Source organism: Bufo gargarizans, chromosome 2 (assembly GCF_014858855.1).
Source record: "Bufo gargarizans isolate SCDJY-AF-19 chromosome 2, ASM1485885v1, whole genome shotgun sequence".
NCBI lineage: Eukaryota > Metazoa > Chordata > Amphibia > Anura > Bufonidae > Bufo > Bufo gargarizans.
Window position 1 is genome coordinate 51,793,298 of NC_058081.1, and position 24,518 is coordinate 51,817,815.

The 24,518-nt window shown below is 44.7% G+C and overlaps 1 protein-coding gene across 1 annotated transcript; it reads right to left on the reverse strand.

The window, feature by feature from the left end:
• Positions 1-275: 275 nt before the first annotated feature.
• TNFSF12 (TNF superfamily member 12) lies at positions 276-24,518 on the reverse strand. Its single transcript, XM_044276956.1, has 8 exons — positions 23,668-24,518; positions 18,501-18,536; positions 8,040-8,121; positions 6,200-6,268; positions 5,832-6,048; positions 4,617-4,651; positions 3,361-3,485; positions 276-1,899 (listed from the first exon to the last, which is right to left on the reverse strand). The coding sequence occupies exons 1-8, from the start codon at positions 23,833-23,835 to the stop codon at positions 1,648-1,650; spliced, it is 984 nt and encodes a 327-aa protein (XP_044132891.1). The 5' UTR covers positions 23,836-24,518; the 3' UTR covers positions 276-1,647.

Genomic DNA, 24,518 nt, shown 5'->3' on the forward strand with positions numbered 1-24,518 from the left:
AATGATTATTCCCCAGACAAAACAAGCCATTATAACTAATGAAAGGTATTTGGGAGTATCTTTATAATAAAGTAATTAAGTATTTTCAGTAATTTTATTTTCTTAATTCCCAGAGAACCCCTTTAAAGAGTCTTTCTGTGTTGATTAGTGTTAAAAATGTCACTGAAATAGTTCATATGGGGGGAGAAGATACTTTTTATAGGTCCTGTATATGCTCTTTATTATACTGCCCCAATACAATAATCAAATAATAAGCAATATTATCATTTAACGTGTCCCATGTATAAAATTTATTTGAAAGTGATCAGTGTTATATAAATTCATCAAATATCTAGTTATGACCTGTACAGATCATCAATACTCTGGAACCGTTCTTGCAGTCCATAAGGTTAGTGGGTTGAAGTTAAATTCAGAAAAATAAACAAAAATTATACAAAAAGTTCACTAGTTTCTGCATACATCAGACAAGTAGGCACTTTTTGATCCCCAGTGTTCATTACCAATACGTATGCTGAACCCTGTTATCCTGTAGTAAATACTACTTTGCATGAGTAAGATTTCTGTTGTCTGTATAGTTTTCCATGTAGTCTTTTGGATTGGTCTAGAGCTCAATGGCTTTGGAGAACATCACAAATGGAAAGACAACTAAACATTGGATCTTTGATACAGTGGAGCAAAACCTTCCACTTGACACCCAAAGCTTTGTATTAAACATACAATGAGCAGACCCAACTCATTAGTGAAGACTATTATGGCTTGTAAAAGTTCAAGGTTTGGATTAAGACCGTGAAGAAAGTCATGGACACCATAGTCTTTGAAAGGCATGAAAAACCAACCTGCAGACAAAATAAGAATACTGGTCGTATGTTGACTATGGGTCAACTGGATTCCATGAACTAACACAATATATAGAGTTTTTTTTTACTCTCTGTGATTGAGAACATGGGACTAGACTAAGGCATGTCATAGTAATACTTTTTGGATCAATTGCCTTTTGACATGAGTAGAACTTTCCACTTGATACACAAAGCTTTATTGTATTTGACATACTATGAGAAGACAAATCTCATTGATGAAGACTGTTATGGCTTCTAAAAGTTAAAAGCTTGGATTTAGGACAGTCAAGAAAGTAATAGACACCATAGTCATCAAAAGGCACAAAGACCCAACCTATGGACTGGATACGAACACAGGTTGTATGGTCACCATGGGTCAACTGGGCTCCATTTGGTGAACTAACAGAAATTATAGAGATTTTTGTACACTATGTGATCAAGAACATGGGACTAGACTAAGTCATGTCATACTAATATTTTATGGATCAGTAACCTTTTTCCTATACAAAGCTTCTGTCTCCTGTCTGATCTACTATGTAGTTAGTCTTGTAAGTTCTGCTTGCTAACCGTAACTGGAAAGTTCTGCTTAATTGTTGATTCACTATTTTCAGTGGCTGCTAACATAGTAGTCTTTGTTCTCAAGATGAATTGGATCTTGTGTCGTGGCTTTGATTATTTAGAAATATGTGTTCATTCATTCCAGAGTTGTTTTGGTGTTTCAGTTGACCTTTGGAACCAGGCATTATGGTGATAATGGACAAGGTTGTGGAAAGTCCTTGTGGGGTTTTCTAACCCCTAAGAATAAAAACTCTCAATGGACCTGGAAAAGACCAAAGTAGGTGAGGAAATGCTCTACCTTCAAGCTGACTTTGGGTAGAGTTTTGATGCGGAGGGTGTGGCCAGGACGAAGGACCACAAGCCCTGAAACACTGCAGGTCTTCAGTTTGGGGTCACGGATACTTGCAGCAGTAGCAGAAAATTCTTGCAGGCAACGAAATATCAGATTACCATCTAGAAGTAAATCCAACTTGATGTAGCTGCTTCGGTCCTCATTAAAGTGCACCTTGGAAAAAAGGAGATGGAAGCTTTGTAGGCAAACATTAATGGAACCTATTAAAGAAGGATACCATCAACAATATATGACTGAAGAAGAGATAGACCAAGACAGGGAAGAGGTAGACAAATTAAAAGAAGTAGAGCAGGGAATGCTAGTAAGTTGTTTTAGTAACAAGAAGACTATTAAGGCAATTATGGTAGCAATAGAAGGTTACCAAAATTTGTGACCAATGTCAGTTGATGAAAATTCAGTAATAGACTTTGTTTAGTTATAACTCGGTCAGGCTGTTCCTCTGCTGGAGCAGCCTGCCCAATAGCTTTACTGTATATGTCAAAGTAGACACTTGACTATGAACCAGTTTGAATTGTGGCGCCACTTTCTACTATCCCATAAGTTATCTTTGGTAGAATGGTAATCAAAGTATACTACCTACAGGACAAAGATGTTGGACTTTCAGCAGGTACTAATTTTTTTTGTGGAGGTCCAACTGTTAGAGAGTATTTATAGCAATGCTTCCTAGGAGCAATGTTTCTTAATCTTTGATGTCTGCGGATGGGTGTCTGTAGTATTACCGATAGCCTGAGTCAAGAATCTGTAATGTTAGACATTGACTTACAAGGTAGATACTATAGGCCTGTAGCTGGTGGGGTGTACATCTCACCTAGTTTTCTAGTATGGTGAGAGGAGGAACTCAGAAAGCAGGATTTCCTCAGCAAATCTAGTTTGCTCAGGCTTTTTGTTGATAAGTTGACGTTCTGGGCCTAGGTTTCTATGGAAAGGCAGGTAGGATTGTTAGTGGATCTTGCCATTGACTCCCGGCTCCAGGACCAGTCCAGTCAATATATAATGGCCGGGCTATTTTAGGGCTGCAGTTGGTGCAGTTCTGGGTAAAGAAGCTGGAGTTTTAGTACTTTGAAAAACTTACCACTTGTATGAACTGTACTGCTTTGTTGATGTGTGGTACTAGACACTAAGCCAAAACCTGGTTAGTTAGCAACCGTATTGTGTTTAAGTCAGAGCCACACAGGCATAGGCTTTGACTTTGCTTAGTTAAATTATGTTCCTCTTGTCACAACTTATAAATGACACTGACTGAGGTAAGTTGCATAAAAAATTCTGCTGTGTGGATTGCAACCTTCTTGTGTGCCATCTACGGAGTGTCCATCTACATGTTTCTTTACCTAAATCCTCACACTACTTATAGATTGTTGTAAATGGCAACAAATGGTTTTGATATGAATGACTTGGTGTGGTTCATTGTAGACAGTTGTCAAGATGTTAGCAATTTTGTGGTGGATATAAGAAGAAGGATGAAGATGGTTTATGGTGAATGGTGGTAGTAATTCTGACTGAAGATATGGTATCTCAGAAAAGAAAGTGAAACAAGATAAAAACAAGATGGACTGGAAGTCAGATTTAGTTCATGGAATGGGAAGTGAAGAACCCAGGAGGTAACATCTTTCTCACCTGGCAATACAAATAGAACAATCCCTTGACGTTGACCATAAACTCCCCCTTTCCATCATCATATCTGACTGGGCTGGTAGAGTTTCGTGGAACTTCACTCCAGTGAAGGATCGTACCATTATCATCTGTGAAGATAGAAGGTTATAGTTTTATATCACACAGTGGAAAGAAATGGGAAGATATCGTCTGCCTACATCATAATTTATGAAGATATATAAAGCATATTCTATCCTCTTCAGTAAGGGTACTTAGCTTCTATCATATATTTGGACATTTGTCCGACATATTCAGCTATTGGTATTCACGCATACTCAGTTTAGCGCATGGATGCCGCCTGCCAGTATCGCTGATGACCGGAGTACGGAGCGGGCACATGCGCTGTTAGTGCTTTTACATTGAGTGACGTACTCACTCCTGATTCTGCCCTTTATTCAGACACTTAATGGAAGCATGCTTGGCACCAGGCGCAAGCATTAGATACGGTGCCTGCACACCTGTCTCTGACGGACGCCAATATCCACTATGTACAGGGTATCTAAACCCGCGGCGGGAAGCCATTTGCGCCGCAGGTCAGTACTATCCATTGGCCTTCCATCACTTCATGCCACCGTGCTTTCTCTATACTGGTCCCCCAATGAACCAACACATCTAATAGGGGAAACGCGTCGGGACACTTGAAAATTGGAGATCCTATACCGCATGGGACAACTGATTGAAAGAACTGGCATCATAAGTGACTGGGAATTACTGAATAGGTAGGGACTCTCAGTGAGGGTACAGCCACCATTAAGTGGGGCCGCCCCTTTCAGGGCGATTACTTCGCTTTTAGGCAGGGACAGTACAGAAATTTAGGGATAGCTTCCCTGATGACTGAAAGCAGACTTTATGCATTAACCTACATGCTCCTTCCTAATTACCTGGAGGACTCCAGACCACAAGTCTCTGCAGCAAGTATCCAAGTAATCCCCACTGAGTGATATGGTGAATGTGGTCCCTTTACCATAGGGGTCTACAGTATAGTGAGTGACCACACTTGTGGCACCAGTTGAATATTATTGAATTTATGGACATGTCCCTTATGCTGATAATAATCTCCATTTATCTATGTTTTGTTGAATTGATTTAGTTTTTTGTTGTGGGGATATATTTATATATATTTTAAGGTATCACTAATAAATGTTAAGTTTTAAGGGTAATTACATTATTCAGTGACACCTTCATATAACACAGTGGAAATTCATCTGTCGTCTGCTCACCTGCATTCATCTGTTGTCCTCCTTTTGGCAATTTACTGAAAAATACAAAAGCCATCGTTGACGCCAGACAAAATTCTTTGCACAAGATCAATTACTTTTAATGCCTCATTCAAAGCAAACCCTTCTGAAAGGATTCCTGGATCACAATGACAAAAATCTGTAATGCGCTTTTCTTCTAGGGATAGTTGTGGGGTTGGGGCGACTCCCTGGGAAATCTGTGGTTGCCATATTGGAGTAGACTGAGATGATTACCATCTTGAGATGGTGTGAGCTTTATCACATGTTCTCCTTCTGGAAGTATTGATTATTAGACGTTAGCCATAAAGGCTTGGCCATGGTCAGCAGCAACGGTGGAAATTGGTATTAAAGGGATTTGTCTCATCACATGTGGCAATTGATTGGTTGCAGCAGGTCCTGTTACAACACCAACATATTTACCCTTTCATATTGACATGGTGTTTTTGCACCTAAAACTGATGTTCCCTTGATGTTTTTGTTTTACAAGATTCGAAGATTCTGAGATTCTCAAAGCTCACTGTCTGGCACCGAGAATAATTTGTGTGCCGCAGTCCATTTAAAGGAGTTATCCGAATCAAAATTTTCTACCCTGTCCTTCCCCTGCCAAGCCCTACAACTTACTAATATACTAAGCTACTTTTTCTCCAGAGATCAGCAGAGTGGTCACGTGACTGCGCCCTCTGTAGAGACATCACGACCAGACCTCCCATGATGCCCTTCATCAGAATCCCCAGCCAAATAGTCTTGATGTCAGACCCATGTGATCTTGGAATGGGCCGGTCAATGCTCTCAATCCACGAGCAGGGTAGACATAGTCCACTGCTGGTCATATGAAAGCTATGTGGGAGGAAACAGCAAGGGGATGATGGGGGATGTAGTGGCGTTTACATTTCTGGCTGAGCTTGCCGCACACAGCACTATGGGAAGTGTTGTGACTGCTGCTCGTCTGTATGGTAGACAATGGATCATAGCGGAAGCACGGAGATTGAAGCGCAGACTCTGGAAAAGTGGACTATTCTGCTCTGTAGGAGACTATTCGAAGTTTACACAATTAAATGACATTTTTCAGGATCCTGCAGAACCTCTCTAAGTCTCACTTTTTTAACTCTTAACTAATTCAAGAATTTAAATTGGAATATTTAACTTCTTGGAAACCTTCTTGTTCCTCCTTTGACCTACACTCAGTGCCAGGTTTACACTGAGCTGAAGATCTGAGGAATATGAAGACTGAGCTGAAGATCTGAGGAATATGAAGACTGAGCTGAAGATCTGAGGAATATGAAGACTGAGCTGAAGATCTGAGGAATATGAAGACTGAGCTGAAGATCTGAGGAATATGAAGACTGAGCTGAAGATCTCAGGAATATGAAGACTGAGCTGAAGATCTCAGGAATATGAAGACTGAGCTGAGGATCTGAGGAATATGAAGACTGAGCTGAAGATCTCAGGAATATGAAGACTGAGCTGAAGATCTGAGGAATATGAAGACTGAGCTGAAGATCTCAGGAATATGAAGACTGAGCTGAAGATCTGAAGAAGATTGATTGAGATGTTGGGAGCATTACCTTCATAATGAGCTGCTGTGACTACTGAAGATTTCCGATTATTTTGTTTGTTTCTTCTATTACCATTTGCTGGAAAATAAATATGAACAGTGAGGAGAAAATATCACACTATATCACTTCAAGACAGGAAAAAAGCTGAGTCATTTCAGGTGGACATTTTTTAAAAGGTTTATGCTAGAGTGAAGCTGCACATTTTGGGTAAAGTACAGTAAATCTCCACATTTTGGGCAGCTTAAATACAGTAAAGTTGAATGTTTGGGCAACATACAGTGAAATGCCACTTTGAAGCTCCACATTTTGGCAATATACAGTAAGGCAAATTTTTGGGGACAGTGATGCATCACAATTTGGGCAACTTGATTTAAAGCTCCACTTTTGGGGAAACTTATAGTAAAACTAATTTTTTTGGCAATACGCAACTTTTGGTCTAACTGTAGGGCATAAACAACTACTGTATTTTTTGCTTTATAAGACGCACCTGATGATAAGACGCATGTAGGTTTTTGAGAAGGAAAATAAGAAAAAAAAATTTTTAACCAAAAGGTGTGCTTTTGGTGGGTTTTGAACTAATACTGATCTGCGGAAGTCACACTGTTATGGGGGATCTGTGGATGACGCATTGTTATGGGGGATCTGTGGATGACACACTGATATGGAAGGAGCTCTGGATGACACACTGATATGGAGGGAGCTGTGGATGACACACTGTTATGGGGTATCTGTGGGTGATACTGTTATGGGGATCTGTGGATGACACACTGATAGAGGGGGAGCTGTGGATGACGCACTGTTATGGGGGATCTGTGGATGATACTGTTATGGGGGATTTGTGGATGACACTGTTATGAGGGAACTGTGGATGACACTGTTATATGATTATAATGCCCATCATCCTAAAGAATACACTGATGTACTGTAGGTACTGTACATTGGTGTATTCTGAAGGATGAGGGGAGTGATAGTCATATGTAATATAAACACAGTCCAGGGACTGTTCTGTAATTGGCATATGACTATAACCCCCCTCATCCATAGGAATCCACCCATGTACTGCAGTATATGAGTGGATTCCTATGGATGAGGGGGGTTATAGTCTTATTTAATATAAACACGTGCTAATTACAGAACAGTCGCTGGACAGTATTTATATTAAATATGACTATAACCCCCTCATCCATAGGAATCCACTCATATACTGCAGTATATGAGTGGATACCTATGGATGAGGGGGGTTATAGTCATTTATGACACACATTTATAGCCCCTGAGCCCGACTCACCCAGAGACTAGATCCACAAAACCACCGTACACAGCAGGAGCAGTGCTGGTACGGCGGGAGGCGGGAGATAGGAAGGAGGCTGATTGGTGGAGGTGTGGGTAGCAGGATGCACTCACCACCAATCAGCTGAACGGTGCGGGCTGGCAGCAGCAGAGCGCAGTAAGTGAAGCCGCCAGCCCGCCCAAACGTGGCCTCAGGAGCTCCTTGGTAAGATGGATGTGCGGGCTGGCGGCAGCGGAGCACAGTAAGTGAAGCCACCAGCCCGCCCACCGCTTTATAACGATAGGGGAGCTCAATGGACGTGCGGGCTGGCGGCAGACAGAGCACATTAAGTGAAGCAGTCATCCCACCGAACAGTTTAATGGCAGGCTCAGGAGCTGTTAATGACTGAGAGCTCCTGAGCCACCTAATTTGCATCATGTTCGTTTTATAAGACGCAGTGACTCCCCCCCCCCACTTTGGAGGGGGAAAAAGTGCGTCTTATGAAACGAAAAATACGGTAACTAGGGCTTTTTGGAATATGTTGTAATGTTTGTAGGTTCCACCGTTGTATGTAATTACCTGAACGCCTGTGACGTCTCCTATCCTCTGTCAGCTTCTGATACAGAAGTTGATGTTTTTCCCAGACATTCTGGTAGTAGATCTAAAAGAAAAGTTGTTCATTAATTGCATTGGATATCATCCCAAGGCACAAGAATGGATCATTATTGGTTTAGAAGATTTAGGGTTAGGTAACCCTCTTTCAGTCTTATGGTCATTAGATAGAAAGTCAACGCAAGTCCGCTGGAACGTGGAAGATCATGATGAAGACGAGTAAAAGTAAAAAGAAGTGGAAGAAATGTAATAAAGGAAAGCTTCCCTTAAAATCTGTCATAATGGTGATAAGAACTAAAGTTAGGAGTCCAAAAATGGAACTGTAATTGAGGCAGAAAATCTGAAAGATAGAAAATCTCTGAGAAACTTGAGAAATATCTATAAGGATGCATCTGCCATTTGCAATTGTAGTATGGACTGTTGGTTACTAAGCTCTTGCACACAACGGAAACAAACAATATGGTCGTTTCATGATATGAGACCAGAGAATGTTATGCAAGTTTTATTACTTTGGCCCGTTATAAGATGAAGACTAGAGATGAGCGAATTTAGAAAAAATTAGATTCGGCCGGTTCGCCGAATTTTTTGAAAAAATTCACTTTGATCCGAATTTATTCGCGTTAAAAAACGTCTATTTCCTGTCTGCTGAGAGCCTTTATAGGGTGTAGAACACGGTGCCTTGCAGTAACACACATAGGGAGTCTGCTGTGGTAGTAAAATAACACTGTGAGTCAGTATGACATGGAGATGACAGGTGTCGCTCTTAGAATCACTTCACAAGTCACTAATTTGGGCAGTCACGAGGCCAAAACTGACCAAATAACTCAAGTGTGAACTCAGCCTTACAGGTCGATGTTAGCGCCAAGAAGAAGCGCACTCCTTTTACACCGTCGTCAGCTGATTGCACATAGATGTCTACAGAACCTGTTCTATTAAACACTTCTACAGGAAGAGCCCCGGACAGAGTGGAAAGAGTGTCAGCAGTAAGTTTGTGTTGACGTGACTGAATATTTTGCCCTTCCTCTGATCCGTCAACCCACAAAAAACGGATCCTGGCTGTGGAGCATCCGCCTTCACTCGGTCAGTATTTGCTCAATAATCCATCAGTATTACTAATGCCCAAAAGAAAACAGGAGTGGATCCAAAACAGAGATGACACGTGAATGGAATATTTGCATGTCTTCTGTGTTTTGTACCCACTCCTGCTTTTGGCTACCAAATCATAAGCCAATTCTGATGGGACCTTACAGCTGCTACACAGACAAGATCCATTGGGCATCTCATTTTTCCTTCCTTCTGACAGATCAGAAGAAAGGTCAAATAAATGATGATGTCAGCCAGGCCAAAAGGCAAAATAGTGGCCCAGTCATGAAGTGGGGAGGGTGGGAACAGCATGAGAAGTCCACAGAGTGGCCCTATGACATAGTGGTGAGGTGGAAGCAGCATAAAGAGATCACAGAGTGGCCCATTGACAGAGTCTGGAGGTGACAGCAGCATCAGGAGAAGGCCACAGAGTGGCACAATGACAGTGTGGAGGCGGCAGCAGCATCAGGAGACCACAGAGTGACCCGGTGACAGAGTGAGGAGGTGGCAGCAGCATCAGGAGACCACAGAGTGACCCGGTGACAAAGTGGGGAGGTGGGTGGCAATACGAGTACCAGCTGAAGATGGTGGGTGAAAGAAGGAGCACTTGGCAGCAGATGTGTGGCATCAGGCGGGTGGCAGCATCAGAATAGTAGCTGAGGCAGGTAGCCAGAAGAAAACGGTCTCTTTTGTCAAAGTGTTGGTGTGGCACCATGGATGATCTAGTCTGATGCATCAGGCTCTGGTGGGTGGAAATCCTGGCTGATCCACGCCTGATTCCTCTTGACAAAGGTGAGTCTCTCCACATTTTGGGTTGACAGGCGAGTTCTTCTTGGGGTAACTATGGCACCCGCTCTGATGCCACACTACTGGACGGGCAAGACAGCTTTTCCAGGGCAAACTCTGCTAGTTGCGGCCACAAATCCAGTTGGGCTGCCCAGTAGTCCAGCGGATCTTCAATGTTGGTTGGGAAGGTACTGTCCAAGTATGCCACCATCTGTATTGTACCACTTTTATCTAGAATGACCCCCATTTCTTAGCTCTATGTTGTTAAATAACGGTGTGCAGCCATCTGTTTTGTATTATGTTGCTCAATATGCACTGTGATTCTGAGTTGAGTCAATCTGAATTATGAGGAGCACCTCTTGCGATTACTGGAGTTGAGTCTACCCTTGTACTAGCAGGTCGTATATTTGTAGCTGTCATATATAGCCCGTATTGTAGGCTTGTACAGCCAAAATCTTTAGTTTGATATGTACCCATCTGAAGTTCATGCCACTGGGTGATGCAGCAGTTGCTGCGGCAGGCTGGACCACTACATCGGAGCAATGGTTTTCCCTGGCCACTTTATGGTGAGGCTGCATATGTTGACGCAGGGCCGTGGTCTCACTTTACCTTCTGCCCACGGATTCTACATATGGCTATGTTCACCTCCTCCGGCGGCTTAACAAAAAACTGCCACACTGCGGAGTAGGTGATTTTACCCCCAACACTACGCACTGACTGACTGCTACCGCTGCTGCTTCCGTGAACCCGTGCATCACTACTTCCCGGTGTCACGGACGGTGTACAGGAAACAAGACAATGCAACATGAATATATGACTCACTGGATCCAAAGCTAAGGAACCAAAAGGGAGACCCCTGCACAAAACCTGGCACTTTCCCTGGCTGCTCAGCCTATGCAAAGATCCCAAAGGTGGATGGTTGCATATCCACGTACCTCGACTATATAACCCCTGAACACCCTACAATAGTGAGGGGACACGACCACCGGCTCCCTACACCAGACACGGAGGGAGTCAGGGTCACCTGGGATCCAGCAAACAGAAAATAACAGATAAATGTACAGCACTTAACTTTGTAGCAGACTGGGAAACAGGATCAGCATGCACACACACTCCAGGAAGTAGTATAAGCCGCCCAGTAATGCATTATGGGGCGGAATTTAAAGGGATGCAATCAGTCCAACTGCATGACAGCTGAGAGAGGCTAACGAGATGAGGAACTGAACACCACAACAAGGAAAACTCAAGGAGGAGGTTCTGAAAGGCTTCTGTCAGAGCTTCTCAGCTGTCTGGTTGTGACAGTACCCCTCCCTCTACGAGTGGACTCCGGACACTCAGAGCCCACCTTCTCAGGATGGGACCTATGGAAAGCCCTGATGAGACGAGAGGCCTTAATGTCCGTCACTGGGACCCACATCCTCTCCTCAGGACCATAACCCTCCCAATGAACAATGTACTGGAGAGAACCGCGGACAAGACGAGAATCCACAATCCTAGAGACCTGAAATTCAAGATTCCCATCAACCATAATCGGAGGAGGAGGCAAAGGCGAGGGTACAATGGGTTGAACATAAGGTTTTAATAAGGACTTATGAAAAACATTATGGATCTTCCAAGTCTGAGGAAGATCAAGACGGTAGGCAACAGGATTGATGACAGACAGGATTTTGTAAGGCCCAATAAACCTAGGACCCAACTTCCAGGAGGGAACCTTCAATTTGATATTCTTGGTAGACAACCACACCAGATCACCAACATTCAGGTCCGGACCAAGCACACGTCTCTTATCTGCCACACGCTTATATCTCTCACTCATGCTCTTTAGATTATCCTGAATCTTTTGCCAAATAGATGACAAAGACGAGTAGAATCTGTCCTCATCAGGTAAACCAGAAGACCCCTCTCCCGAGAAAGTCCCAAACTGCGGATGAAACCCATATGCACCAAAAAATGGTGACTTATCAGAGGACTCCTGATGACGGTTATTTAAAGCAAACTCAGCAAGGGACAAAAAAGAACACCAATCCTCCTGATTCTCCGCCACAAAACAGCGCAGATATGTCTCCAGATTCTGATTGACGCGCTCCGTCTGGCCATTCGACTGCGGGTGGAAAGCAGAAGAGAATGACAATTGAACCCCCAAGCGAGAACAGAAAGCCTTCCAGAATCTGGAAACAAACTGCGTGCCCCTATCAGAGACTATGTCTGAAGGAATACCGTGCAATTTGACAATGTGATCAATAAATGCCTGCGCCAGCGTCTTAGCATTGGGCAAACCAGGAAAAGGGATGAAATGCACCATTTTGCTAAAACGGTCCACCACCACCAGAATCACAGTCTTCCCCGAGGAACGAGGCAGGTCCGTTATGAAGTCCATGGACAGATGTGTCCAAGGACGGGAAGGAATGGGTAAGGGAAGGAGAGGACCTGACGGCCGTGAATGAGGGACTTTGGCACGAGCGCAAGTCTCGCAGGCTGCCACAAAACCCTCAACCGACTTACGAAGCGCAGGCCACCAGAATCTCCGAGCGATGAGATCCAGTGTGGCTCTTGCCCCCGGGTGCCCAGCAAGGACCTTATCGTGGTGTTCCTTAAAAATTTTGTGTCTTAAAGCGAGAGGCACAAACAACCTTCCAGGAGGACAAAGATCAGGAGCCTCTGACTGGGCTGCCTGCACCTCTGCCTCCAATTCAGAAAAAAGAGCAGAGACCACCACACCTTCGGCCAAAATGGGATGCGGGTCTTCAAAATTCCCGCCTCCCGGAAAACAACGTGACAGGGCATCTGCCTTCACATTCTTAACCCCAGGGCGGAACGTGACAACAAAATTAAATCTTGAAAAGAACAAAGACCATCTAGCCTGTCTTGGGTTCAGACGCTTGGCTGACTCCAAGTAGGCCAGATTTTTATGGTCAGTAAACACGGTAATAGGGTGTCTGGCTCCCTCTAGCCAATGGCGCCATTCCTCAAAAGCCAACTTGATGGCCAACAATTCCCTATCTCCCACATCGTAATTTCTCTCTGCGGAGGAGAGTTTTTTCGAGGAAAAGGCACACGGTCGCCATTTGGCAGGAGAGGAACCCTGAGACAAGACCGCACCCACACCCACCTCAGAAGCATCAACCTCAACTATGAAGGGTAAATAAATATCAGGTTGCACCAAGATGGGAGCGGAAGCAAAACTCTCCTTGATATTAGAAAAAGCCTTACGCGCCTCTACCGACCAAGAAGAAAAATCTACCCCCTTTCTGGTCATATCAGTGAGTGGTTTAACAATAGAGGAATAATTCTAAATAAACTTCCTGTAATAATTGGCAAAGCCCAAAAAACGCATCAGCGCCTTCTGATTCTCAGAAAGCTCCCACTCAAGCACAGCACGGACCTTCTCGGGGTCCATGAGAAAACCAGAAGCGGAGAGAAGAAACCCCAGAAATTGAATTTCTGGAACCGCAAAGACACATTTTTCCAGTTTCGCATATAATTTATTCTCCCGCAGGATGAGCAAGACCTGACGTAAATGTTCCTTATGAGTCTTGAAATCAGGAGAAAAAATCAAAATGTCATCCAAATACACTAATACAAATTTTCCCATCAAATGATAAAAAATGCTGTTCACGAAATGCTGAAAAACGGCTGGGGCATTCATCAAACCAAAAGGCATAACCAAATTTTCAAAATGGCCCTCAGGGGTATTGAAGGCCGTCTTCCATTCGTCTCCTTCTCTGACCCTGACCAGGTTGTATGCCCCTCTTAGATCTAATTTGGAAAAGACTTTAGCCCCAACAACCTGGTTAAACAGGTCCGGGATCAGAGGAAGCGGATAAGGGTCACGAATTGTGATACTGTTCAGCTCCCTGAAATCCAGACAAGGTCTTAAAGAACCATCTTTTTTCTTAACAAAGAAAAAACCAGCGGCAATAGGTGACTTCGAGGGTCGTATGTGTCCCTTTCTCAGACTCTCAGAGATATAAGCACGCATAGCGATCCTCTCAGGTTGGGAAAGATTGTATAAACGAGATTTAGGCAGCTTGGCGCCTGGGATGAGATTAATAGGGCAATCGTACTCCCTGTTCGGGGGCAAATCCTGAACTCTACTCTCAGAGAAGACATCCGAAAATACAGAGAGAGAAAAGATGGTACAGTCTTAGTAGAAACCTCAGAAACAGATGTCGTGAGGCAATTCTCTCTGCAAAAGTCACTCCAACCATTTATTTGCCTCGCTTGCCAATCAATGGTGGGGTTATGTTTAGTGAGCCAGGGTAGCCCCAACACTAGAGGAGTAGGCAAACCGCTAAGGACGAAACATGACACATCCTCAACATGAGCATCACTCACAATTAAACGGATATTGTGAACTATGCCCTTTAATGATTTCTGAGAAAGTGGAGCAGAATCAATAGCAAAAACAGGAATATCCTTTCCCAAAGTGCACACCTGGAAACCATAAGTTATTGCAAATTGATTATCAATGAGATTGACAGCTGCTCCACTATCCACAAAAATCTCACAAAAAAATGATCTTGCTCTCTAGCGCCACCCTAGCAGGCAGGACAAAACGGGAACTACAAGCAAATAAAAAACCTTCAATTTCCGCCTCAACCCTGCCAATAGTAACAGACGGAACATTTTTAAAAGATTTTTTCCTCTTTGTTTCTTTATTACTCCCAGAGAACTGCCTGAATCTCCTAGAGGGACAAACATTTGCCAAATGATTTATACCTCCACAACAAAAACAAACCTTCCCATGCAAGCTGAATCTTCTATTGTCAGAAGCAATCAACCCCAGCTGCATGGGTTCCTGATCAGAAGGGGCTGACAGCGACTGAGACTCCTGCACACAGAAAGGGACCGCTGCACTGTCCTGGGACTGAGTATGACAGGAAGTAGAGATCTCTCCTCTCTCTCTAAGACGCCTGTCAATACGAACGGCCTGAGACATAGCAGAGTCCAAGGAAATAGGCCTCTCATGAAAGGCAAATGCATCTTTCAATCCCTCTGAAAGACCATGGCAAAATTGACTTCAGAGTGCAGCATCATTCCAACCAGTATCAGCTGCCCATCTCCAAAATTCTGAGCAGTATATCTCTGCGGATTGTTTACCCTGGCATAATAGATGTAGTCTAGACTCCGCCAGAGCAATACGATCCGGATCATCATATATCTGACCCAGGGCTAAAAAGAATTCATCCACTGAACGGAGAGGCCGTGCCCCCTCCGGCAGCGAAAAGGCCCAAGACTGAGCGTTACCCCTGAGCAGCGATATAATGATCCCCACCCTCCATTCCTCATCACCAGAGGAATGGGGAAGAAGGCGAAAATGGAGTTTGCAAGCCTCTCTAAAACGCACAAAATTCTCACTACTCCCGGAGAACGTATCCGGGAGCGAGATCTTAGGCTCAGAACAAACTCCATGAACGCCAGCTGAACCGGTCACTTGAAGCTGAGAAAAAGTCCTGCGGAGATCAGCTACCTCCAATGAAAGACCCTGAAGGCGTTCAGCCAAAAGTGAAACCGGATCCATGCTTGAGGCGGTTTTGGCGGCTTATAATGTCACGGACGGTGGACAGGAAACAAGACAATGCAACATGAATATATAACTCACTGAATCCAAAGCTAAGGAACCAAAAGGGAGACCCCTGCACAAAACCTGGCACTTTCCCTGGCTGCTCAGCCTATGCAAAGATCCCAAAGGTGGATGGTTGCATATCCACGTACCTCGACTATATAACCCCTGAACACCCTAAAATAGTGAGGGGACACGACCACCGGCTCCCTGCACCAGACACGGAGGGAGTCAGGGTCACCTGGGATCCAGCAAACAGAAAATAACAGATAAATGTACAGCACTTAACTTTGTAGCAGAGTGGGAAACAGGATCAGCATGCACACACACTCCAGGAAGTAGTATAAGCCGCCCAGTAATGCATTATGGGGAGGAATTTAAAGGGATGCAATCAGTCCAACTACATGACAGCTGAGAGAGGCTAACAAGATGAGGAACTGAACACCACAACAAGGAAAACTCAAGGAGGAGGTTCTGAAAGGCTTCTGTCAGAGCTTCTCAGCTGTCTGGTTGTGACACCCGGGCAGGTAGGCTCCTGCGATGCAGGTGGTCTACCCCTGGCACGTTTGGCTACTGACCTCCCACTGCTGCCACCCTGCTGACTCCCGGCCACGCTGGCGACTTGCTGGCTCCGCCGCTGCCTCACGGGCAAGCTGACACCCTCTTCTCCCGATGATGATGAAGCCCCTAATTCACCCGGCTCCTGAGTGCGATCAGCTACATCATCATCATCGAGTACTGTCTGCACGTCACTGATGTCCTCCTCAGCGGTCTCTGGGTCAGGAGCCTGACCGCTTGCAACACCAGCTCCCATGCCACTCGCCTCATCACTACTTGCCCACCTAGCGGAGGAAGCAGCGGATGTCTACTCCACATCTTGGCTGGCCAGTAGCTGCTGACTGTCCTCTAGTAGCGCGTCCTCGCTGTATAGTGGAGCTGAGCCCACAGTATATAATACTTCTCTGGTTGAGGGAACAGAAAGGGACAGAGGCAGGTTGAGGACAGGTAAGGGCACAGGGCCTGCTCCCAGGCCATGGCAACTAAGGGTTGTGTCTGACGAACCCACCGACTCTTGACTAGGGGTGTCTGATGTCACTTGGGACGAAGTGGATGACCGAGTCAATCATTCAATAACCGCTGGGTTTCTGGTCAAGACACGACCGCTAGATGACACCAGGAGCTCAGGCTTCTCGCTGCGACTCCTGCTGCCACGCCCCCTTACTCTGCTGCAACCTGTGCCTGCGCCAGAAACATTTAGGCCTCTGCCATTCCCCTGTCCAGGGCCTGGCACTTCTCTGTCTGACATACTGTTAGATCTAATAAATAAATAGGAAATTAAAACACCCCAAAAAAGTCTGTAATTTTCTCACTTCACCACACAACGGCTAATAAGCCCTTTTTTTTTCACTAATACACGCCAAAAAGGGCTTTAGAACATATAACTGTATCGCTGAACGGCAAATATATTTTTCTTTTGCCACTAATACATGCCACAAAAGGCTTTGGAACATATAACTGCACCGCTGAACTGCAAACAGGCCCTTATTTTTTTGTCCACTTATACACGCCACAAAAGGCTTTAGAACATATAACTGCACCTCTGAACGGCAATTTTATATATTGTTTTGCCACTAATACACGCCACAAAAGGCTTTAGAACATATAACTGCACCGCTGAACGGCAAATATATTTTTCTTTTTCCACTAATACACCCAAAAAAGGGCTTTAGAACATATAACTGCACCGCTGAATGTCAAATAGGCCCTTATTTTCTTCCACTTATACACGCCACAAAATGCTTTAAACATATAACTGCACCTCTGAACAGCAAATATATATATATTGTTTTGCCACTAATACACGCCACAAAAGGCTTCAGAACATATAACTGCACCGCTGAACGGCAAATAGGCACTTATTTTTTCCCACTTATACACGCCACAAAAGGCTTTAGAACATATAACTGCACCGCTGAACGGCAAATATATATTTTTTAGCCACTAATACACGCCAAAATGGGCTGTAATTTTCATGCTTTAACACACAACGGCTAATAAGCCCTTTTTTTCGTTTTAGAACATATAACAGCACCGCACAAGGGCAAATAAGACATAGAAATATTTCCTTGCAATAAACCCTGTTAATGGCTGTATCACACAGCACTTGCACCCTAATAAGAACGGTTTATAATGGCGATTTGGATCCCCAGTCAGTGCAGCAAGGTGTAATATGATTGTTCCTATTACCCAGGCGGTGAACACCCCTATTGGACCCTGTTTTGCTTCAATACTGTGTAATAATTCCTCCCTATGCTTTCCCTACACCTTGAATAATCTTTCCCTGAACTTGTAAATCTTTTTACAGCAGAATGAAGTCTTTCCTAGCACTGTCCCTAGCGCCCGCTGACGTCTCTCCCTGCACTAAGCACACTGGTAAATGGCTGAATCCAAAATGGCTATTTATAGGGCTGCCTGGCTGCATGCATGGCATTATGGGTGATCGCGCCTTTCCAGAGTTTCTTGCTCCATGTCCTCACACGTGCAGCAGCCATTATAGGAAAAAATTTGATTCGTTACCACGGAGCGTGAGGAAATTCGGATTCGGTGCGAATTGAATTTTTCCTTAAATTCGGTTCGAATTCCACTTCGTCAACTTCGATTCGCTCATCTCTAAGGAAGACCATCGGCTGTCATGTTGTTCGTCCCTCATACAATATGCTTTGGTAGCATGCATGCAGGGTCCAGTAGACAAAGTTCTGGTAATAGGTAGGCACTAGGGATGAGCGAACTTCTGTTTTCAAGTTCGGTGTACAATGTTCGGGTTATCTAAGAATTCCGTTATGGATTCCGCTACCACGGACCATAACTTATCCATAATGGAATTCTTAGAGAACCCGAACCTTGTACACTGAACTTGAAAACAGAAGTTTACACAACACTAGTAGAGAAAAAGGAAGAATGGGCTATACAATGCATGCAGTGTGTGACTCTCTTACCCGGGTATCAGCGCTGGGCTCTCGCAGTGGATGCACCTGAAGAACGAACAAACAGGATGTTAGGAAGTCGAAACTGGACATCAAAATTGACATCATGCCCTATACTCCAGTCACATCCAGAGCTGCATAAAGAATTCTGCTGACGCAGCCCTAAACAATCAGATCAGTACATCCACATTAGAAGAGCATGTTCAGTATAGACCCTGAGTCTGCAGTAAGGTGGAAGGTTCTACCCGCCATAGAGACTGGTCATGTGACTAAGAGTCCAGTAGGAGGGACTTGACACTGAGCTGCTTGATGGGAAAGTGTCCTGGCTGCAGGAAGATTGATAGAGCCCCCCCTAGTGGTGGGAGGTTTATAATTACACACAATACACTGATCTTGTAAGTCTCACCTAGGTATCTCAGTGTAGCAGAGCATCCTTAGAAATGATCGGGGTTGCAGTGCAACGAACACATTTGCAGCGACGGCAGAATTGCATAAAATCCAGCAGGGTTGGATTTTGTGCAATTCTGGGGTTGTGGTCTCATTTCTATGGATTCCCTGCTACACTGGGATACTTGGGTACGACACGTCGCACTGCCAAAATCACTGTGTAACTGAACCCTACAGAATGGTGGGAGTTGATTGTTTTAAAGCTAATTCTTTTAGTTTTTCTATGGTGTTCTTACTGTGTATGCAGCTCTGGATGTGATCGGAGTATAAGACAACTCGAGGGGAGTACGCTGGGCATTGGTATGTGCAGGCAGTAAGTTTTACATTCCATGCAGAACTGCATTTTAAGATTTCCTAAAGGAACACATTAGGGTATGCTGGCTGCAGGGCCTGAGGGGGCGGGGCATGACACAGGCAGCCTCGCTGGTGTTCCGCGAACCCCTCTCCGGAGGATGAGTTTCTGTTCTCAGTTGTGTATAAGTTGATATGTCATGCTGACTCGAGCACGCTGCGGCCTGTCACTTCTTCTTTGTACGTTATTACATAATGGCCGTCAGCTGAAGGAAGAGAGCGCAGACCAGACCCTGCCGAGGAGACAGCAGGCGACACCGTACAGGAGTCATAGTAATGGCGTCCTGAGAACAGCCGCACGGAATCCATCTGCTGAGCACTGTATCTAATCCTATCCTGTGTGATACTGTCTGCTGAGCTGTGTATCTAATCCTATCCTGTGTGATACAGTCTGCTGAGCCGTGTATCTAATCCTATCCTGTGTGATACTGTCTGCTGAGCTGTGTATCTAATCCTGTCCTGTGTGATACTGTCTGCTGAGCTGTGTATCTAATCCTATCCTGTGTGATACTGCCTGCTGAGCTGTGTATCTAATCCTGTCCTGTGTGATACCGTCTGCTGAGCTGTGTATCTAATCCTATCCTGTGTGATACTGTCTGCTGAGCTGTGTATCTAATCCTATCCTATGTGATACTGTCTGCTGAGCTGTGTATCTAATCCTATCCGGTGTGATACTGTCTGCTGAGCTATGTATCTAATCCTATCCTGTGTGATACTGTCTGCTGAGCTGTGTATCTAATCCTATCCTGTGTGATACTGTCTGCTGAGCTAGTGTATCTAATCCTATCCTGTGTGATATTGTCTGCTGACCAGTGTATCTAATCCTAGTCCTGTGTGATACATGTCTGCTGAGCCTGTGTATCTAATCCTATCCGGTGTGATACTGTCTGCTGAGCCTGTGTATCTAATCCTATCCGGTGTGATACTGTCTGCTGAGCCGTGTATCTAATCCTAGTCCTGTGTGATACTGTCTGCTGAGCTGTGTATCTAATCCTATCCGGTGTGATACTGTCTGCTGAGCTGTGTATCTAATCCTAGTCCTGTGTGATACGGTCTGCTGAGCTGTGTATCTAATCCTAGTCCTGTGTGATACTGTCTGCTGAGCTGTGTATCTAATCCTATCCTGGGTGATACTATCTGCTGAGCTGTGTATCTAATCCTGTCCTGTGTGATACTGTCTGCTGAGCCGTGTATCTAATCCTATCCTGTGTGATACTGTCTGCTGAGCTGTGTATCTAATCCTGTACTGTGTGATACTGTCTGCTGAGCCGTGTATCTAATCCTATCCTGTGTGATACTGTCTGCTGAGCTGTGTATCTAATCCTATCCTGTGTGATACTGTCTGCTGTGCTGTGTATCTAATCCTATCCTGTGTGATACTGTCTGCTGAGCCGTGTATCTAATCCTGTCCTGTGTGATACTGCCTGCTGAGCTGTGTATCTAATCCTATCCTGTGTGATACTGTCTGCTGAGCCGTGTATCTAATCCTGTCCTGTGTGATACTGTCTGCTGAGCTGTGTATCTAATCCTATCCTGTGTGATACTGACTGCTGAGCTGTGTATCTAATCCTATCCTGTGTGATACTGTCTGCTGAGCCGTGTATCTAATCCTATCCTGTGTGATACTGACTGCGGAGCCGTGTATCTAATCTATCCTGTGTGATACTGTCTGCTGAGCTGTGTATCTAATCCTATCCTGTGTGATACTGTCCTGCTGAGCTGTGTATCTAATCCTATCCTGTGTGATACTGTCTGCTGAGCTGTGTATCTAATCCTATCCTGTGTGATACTGTCTGCTGAGGCTGTGTATCTAATCCTATCCTGTGTGATACTGTCTGCTGAGCTGTGTATCTAATCCTATCCTGTGTGATACTGTCTGCTGAGCTGTGTATCTAATCCTATCCTGTGTGATACTGTCTGCTGAGCTGTGTATCTAATCCTATCCTGTGTGATACTGTCCTGCTGAGCTGTGTATCTAATCCTATCCTGTGTGATACTGTCTGCTGAGCTGTGTATCTAATCCTATCCTGTGTGATACTGTCTGCTGAGCTGTGTATCTAATCCTATCCTGTGTGATACTGTCTGCTGAGCTGTGTATCTAATCCTATCCTGTGTGATACTGTCTGCTGAGCTGTGTATCTAATCCTATCCTGTGTGATACTGTCTGCTGAGCTGTGTATCTAATCCTATCCTGTGTGATACTGTCTGCTGAGCTGTGTATCTAATCCTTACTCCTGTTGTGATACTGTCTGCTGAGCTGTGTATCTAATCCTATCCTGTGTGATACTGTCTGCTGAGCTGTGTATCTAATCCTATCCTGTGTGATACTGTCTGCTGAGCTGTGTATCTAATCCTATCCTGTGTGATACTGTCTGCTGAGCTGTGTATCTAATCCTATCCTGTGTGATACTGTCTGCTGAGCTGTGTATCTAATCCTTATCCTGTGTGATACTGTCTGCTGAGCTGTGTATCTAATCCTATCCTGTGTGATACTGTCTGCTGAGCTGTGTATCTAATCCTATCCTGTGTGATACTGTCTGCTGAGCTGTGTATCTAATCCTATCCTGTGTGATACTGTCTGCTGAGCTGTGTATCTAATCCTATCCTGTGTGATACTGTCTGCTGAGCTGTGTATCTAATCCTATCCTGTGTGATACTGTCTGCTGAGCTGTGTATCTAATCCTATCCTGTGTGATACTGTCTGCTGAGCTGTGTATCTAATCCTATCCTGTGTGATACTGTCTGCTGAGCTGTGTATCTAATCCTATCCTGTGTGATACTGTCTGCTGAGCTGTGTATCTAATCCTATCCTGTGTGATACTGTCTGCTGAGCTGTGTATCTAATCCTATCCTGTGTGATACTGTCTGCTGAGCTGTGTATCTAATCCTATCCTGTGTGATACTGCTGCTGCTGGCTGTGTATCTAATCCTATCCTGTGTGATACTGTCTGCTGAGCTGTGTATCTAATCCTATCCTGTGTGATACTGTCTGCTGAGCTGTGTATCTAATCCTATCCTGTGTGATACTGTCTGCTGAGCTGTGTATCTAATCCTATCCTGTGATACTGTCTGCTGAGCTGTGTATCTAATCCTATCCTGTGTGATACTGTCTGCTGAGCTGTGTATCTAATCCTATCCTGTGTGATACTGTCTGCTGAGCTGTGTATCTAATCCTATCCTGTGTGATACTGTCTGCTGAGCTGTGTATCTAATCCTATCCTGTGTGATACTGTCTGCTGAGCTGTGTATCTAATCCTATCCTGTGTGATACTGTCTGCTGAGCTGTGTATCTAATCCTATCCTGTGTGATACAGTCTGATGAGCTGTGTATCTAATCCTATCCTGTGTGATACTGTCTGCTGAGCTGTGTATCTAATCCTATCCTGTTGTGAACTGTCTGCTGAGCTGTGTATCTAATCCTATCCTGTGTGATACTGTCTGCTGAGCTGTGTATCTATCCTATCCTGTGTGATACTGTCTGCTGAGCTGTGTATCTAATCCTATCCTGTGTGATACAGTCTGCTGAGCTGTGTATCTAATCCTATCCTTGTGATACTGTCTGCTGAGCTGTGTATCTAATCCTATCCTGTGTGATACTGTCTGCTGAGCTGTGTATCTAATCCTATCCTGTGTGATACTGTCTGCTGAGCTGTGTATCTAATCCTATCCTGTGTGATACTGTCTGAGTGTCTGCTGAGCTGTGTATCTAATCCTATCCTGTGTGATACTGCCTGCTGAGCTGTGTATCTAATCCTATCCTGTGTGATACTGCCTGCTGAGCTGTGTATCTAATCCTATCCTGTGCGATACTGTCTGCTGAGCTGTGTATCTAATCTTATCCTGTGTGATACTGTCTGCTGAGCTGTGTATCTAATCCTATCCTGTGCGATACTGTCTGCTGAGCTGTGTATCTAATCTTATCCTGTGTGATACTGTCTGCTGAGCTGTGTATCTAATCCTATCCTGTGTGATACTGTCTGCTGAGCTGTGTATCTAATCCTATCCTGTGTGATACTGTCTGCTGAGCTGTGTATCTAATCCTATCCTGTGTGATACGGTCTGCTCCACCTTGTATTAGGCTACATGCACACAGTGTGCTGTCCGCATCAGTATGTCTTATTTTTTTTCTAGTTTGCGGACAAGGATAGGCATTATTACAATGGATAAAAACGGATTCGCAAAAAAAACGGATGCCATACGGAATGTCATCCGTTTTTTTTTTTTGTGGATTGCAATTTGCGGACCGCAAAACACATATGGCCGTGTGCATGTAGCTTTAGAGCGTGGTCTTGTCTTCTCAACCTCTCATCTAGGTAAGCCGTGTGATACAGGCTTGGATGTACATGGGATGTGTATATGTTGTATATAACATGCCCCTTACCCGCTGTTGCTGCGCCCGTCCGTGGCACAGGTTCTGTCCCCAGGCGGTGGTGGTCAGTAGCAGATTCAGGGATGCCAAGACAAGAGAGGTGCCCCCTAGTGCCAGCGCCAGAAGTAGCAGCGGAAGCAGAGCACCTCTGCCCGTTCGTTTCTTACTCCAGCGAGACATTGAGGTTCTCCTTATTTCTAACTCATTCTATGGCCCCACCACCTGCACCCCCTCCCACTGCAAAATGTGCCGCCAAAATCCACCCTAAGAAACGACGACGACGACACCCCACTCTACATGTCTCCAAATGGGGAAGTAATGAAGATCAGAGGGCCATGTCTGGGGGGGGAAAAATGCAAAAATTGACTTCGTCGGAGAAAAAAAAAATCAGCAGAAGAAACTTTCAAAAATTTCCCTCTAGTTGTGATTGGACAAGTTCACGAGTTGACGTTGACCAGAGAGCAGCCATATTGTATTGCCCCACTAGGACCACCATGGACAATGAAGGGTTAAGGGGACATTCAGACACCCCTCTCCTCGCAAGGCCACTTAGGCGATTGCTGCGATGGAGAAGATCCCGGTGAGTGCGAAGGATGGCCTCTCGAAGAAGTGACAGACACCCTGAGGAGAATGAGGCTGGACTGCTGCAGAAGTAGAAGAGTGAGCGGGCACTTGGAAGAGTTGTACTCAGCTGGTCGGACTCAGCGCTCGTGTTTTTCTTGTCTCTGGATGAGCTCCAGAAAAGAAGGAAAAAAATAAAGAATGGCAGGAAATAGAAGGAGAGGAGGAAGGAGGAGCGAGAGGGGGAGAGACAGCGAGGGATTGCATAAAGCACTGACAGGAGGAGAGGGGGGAGTAGCAAC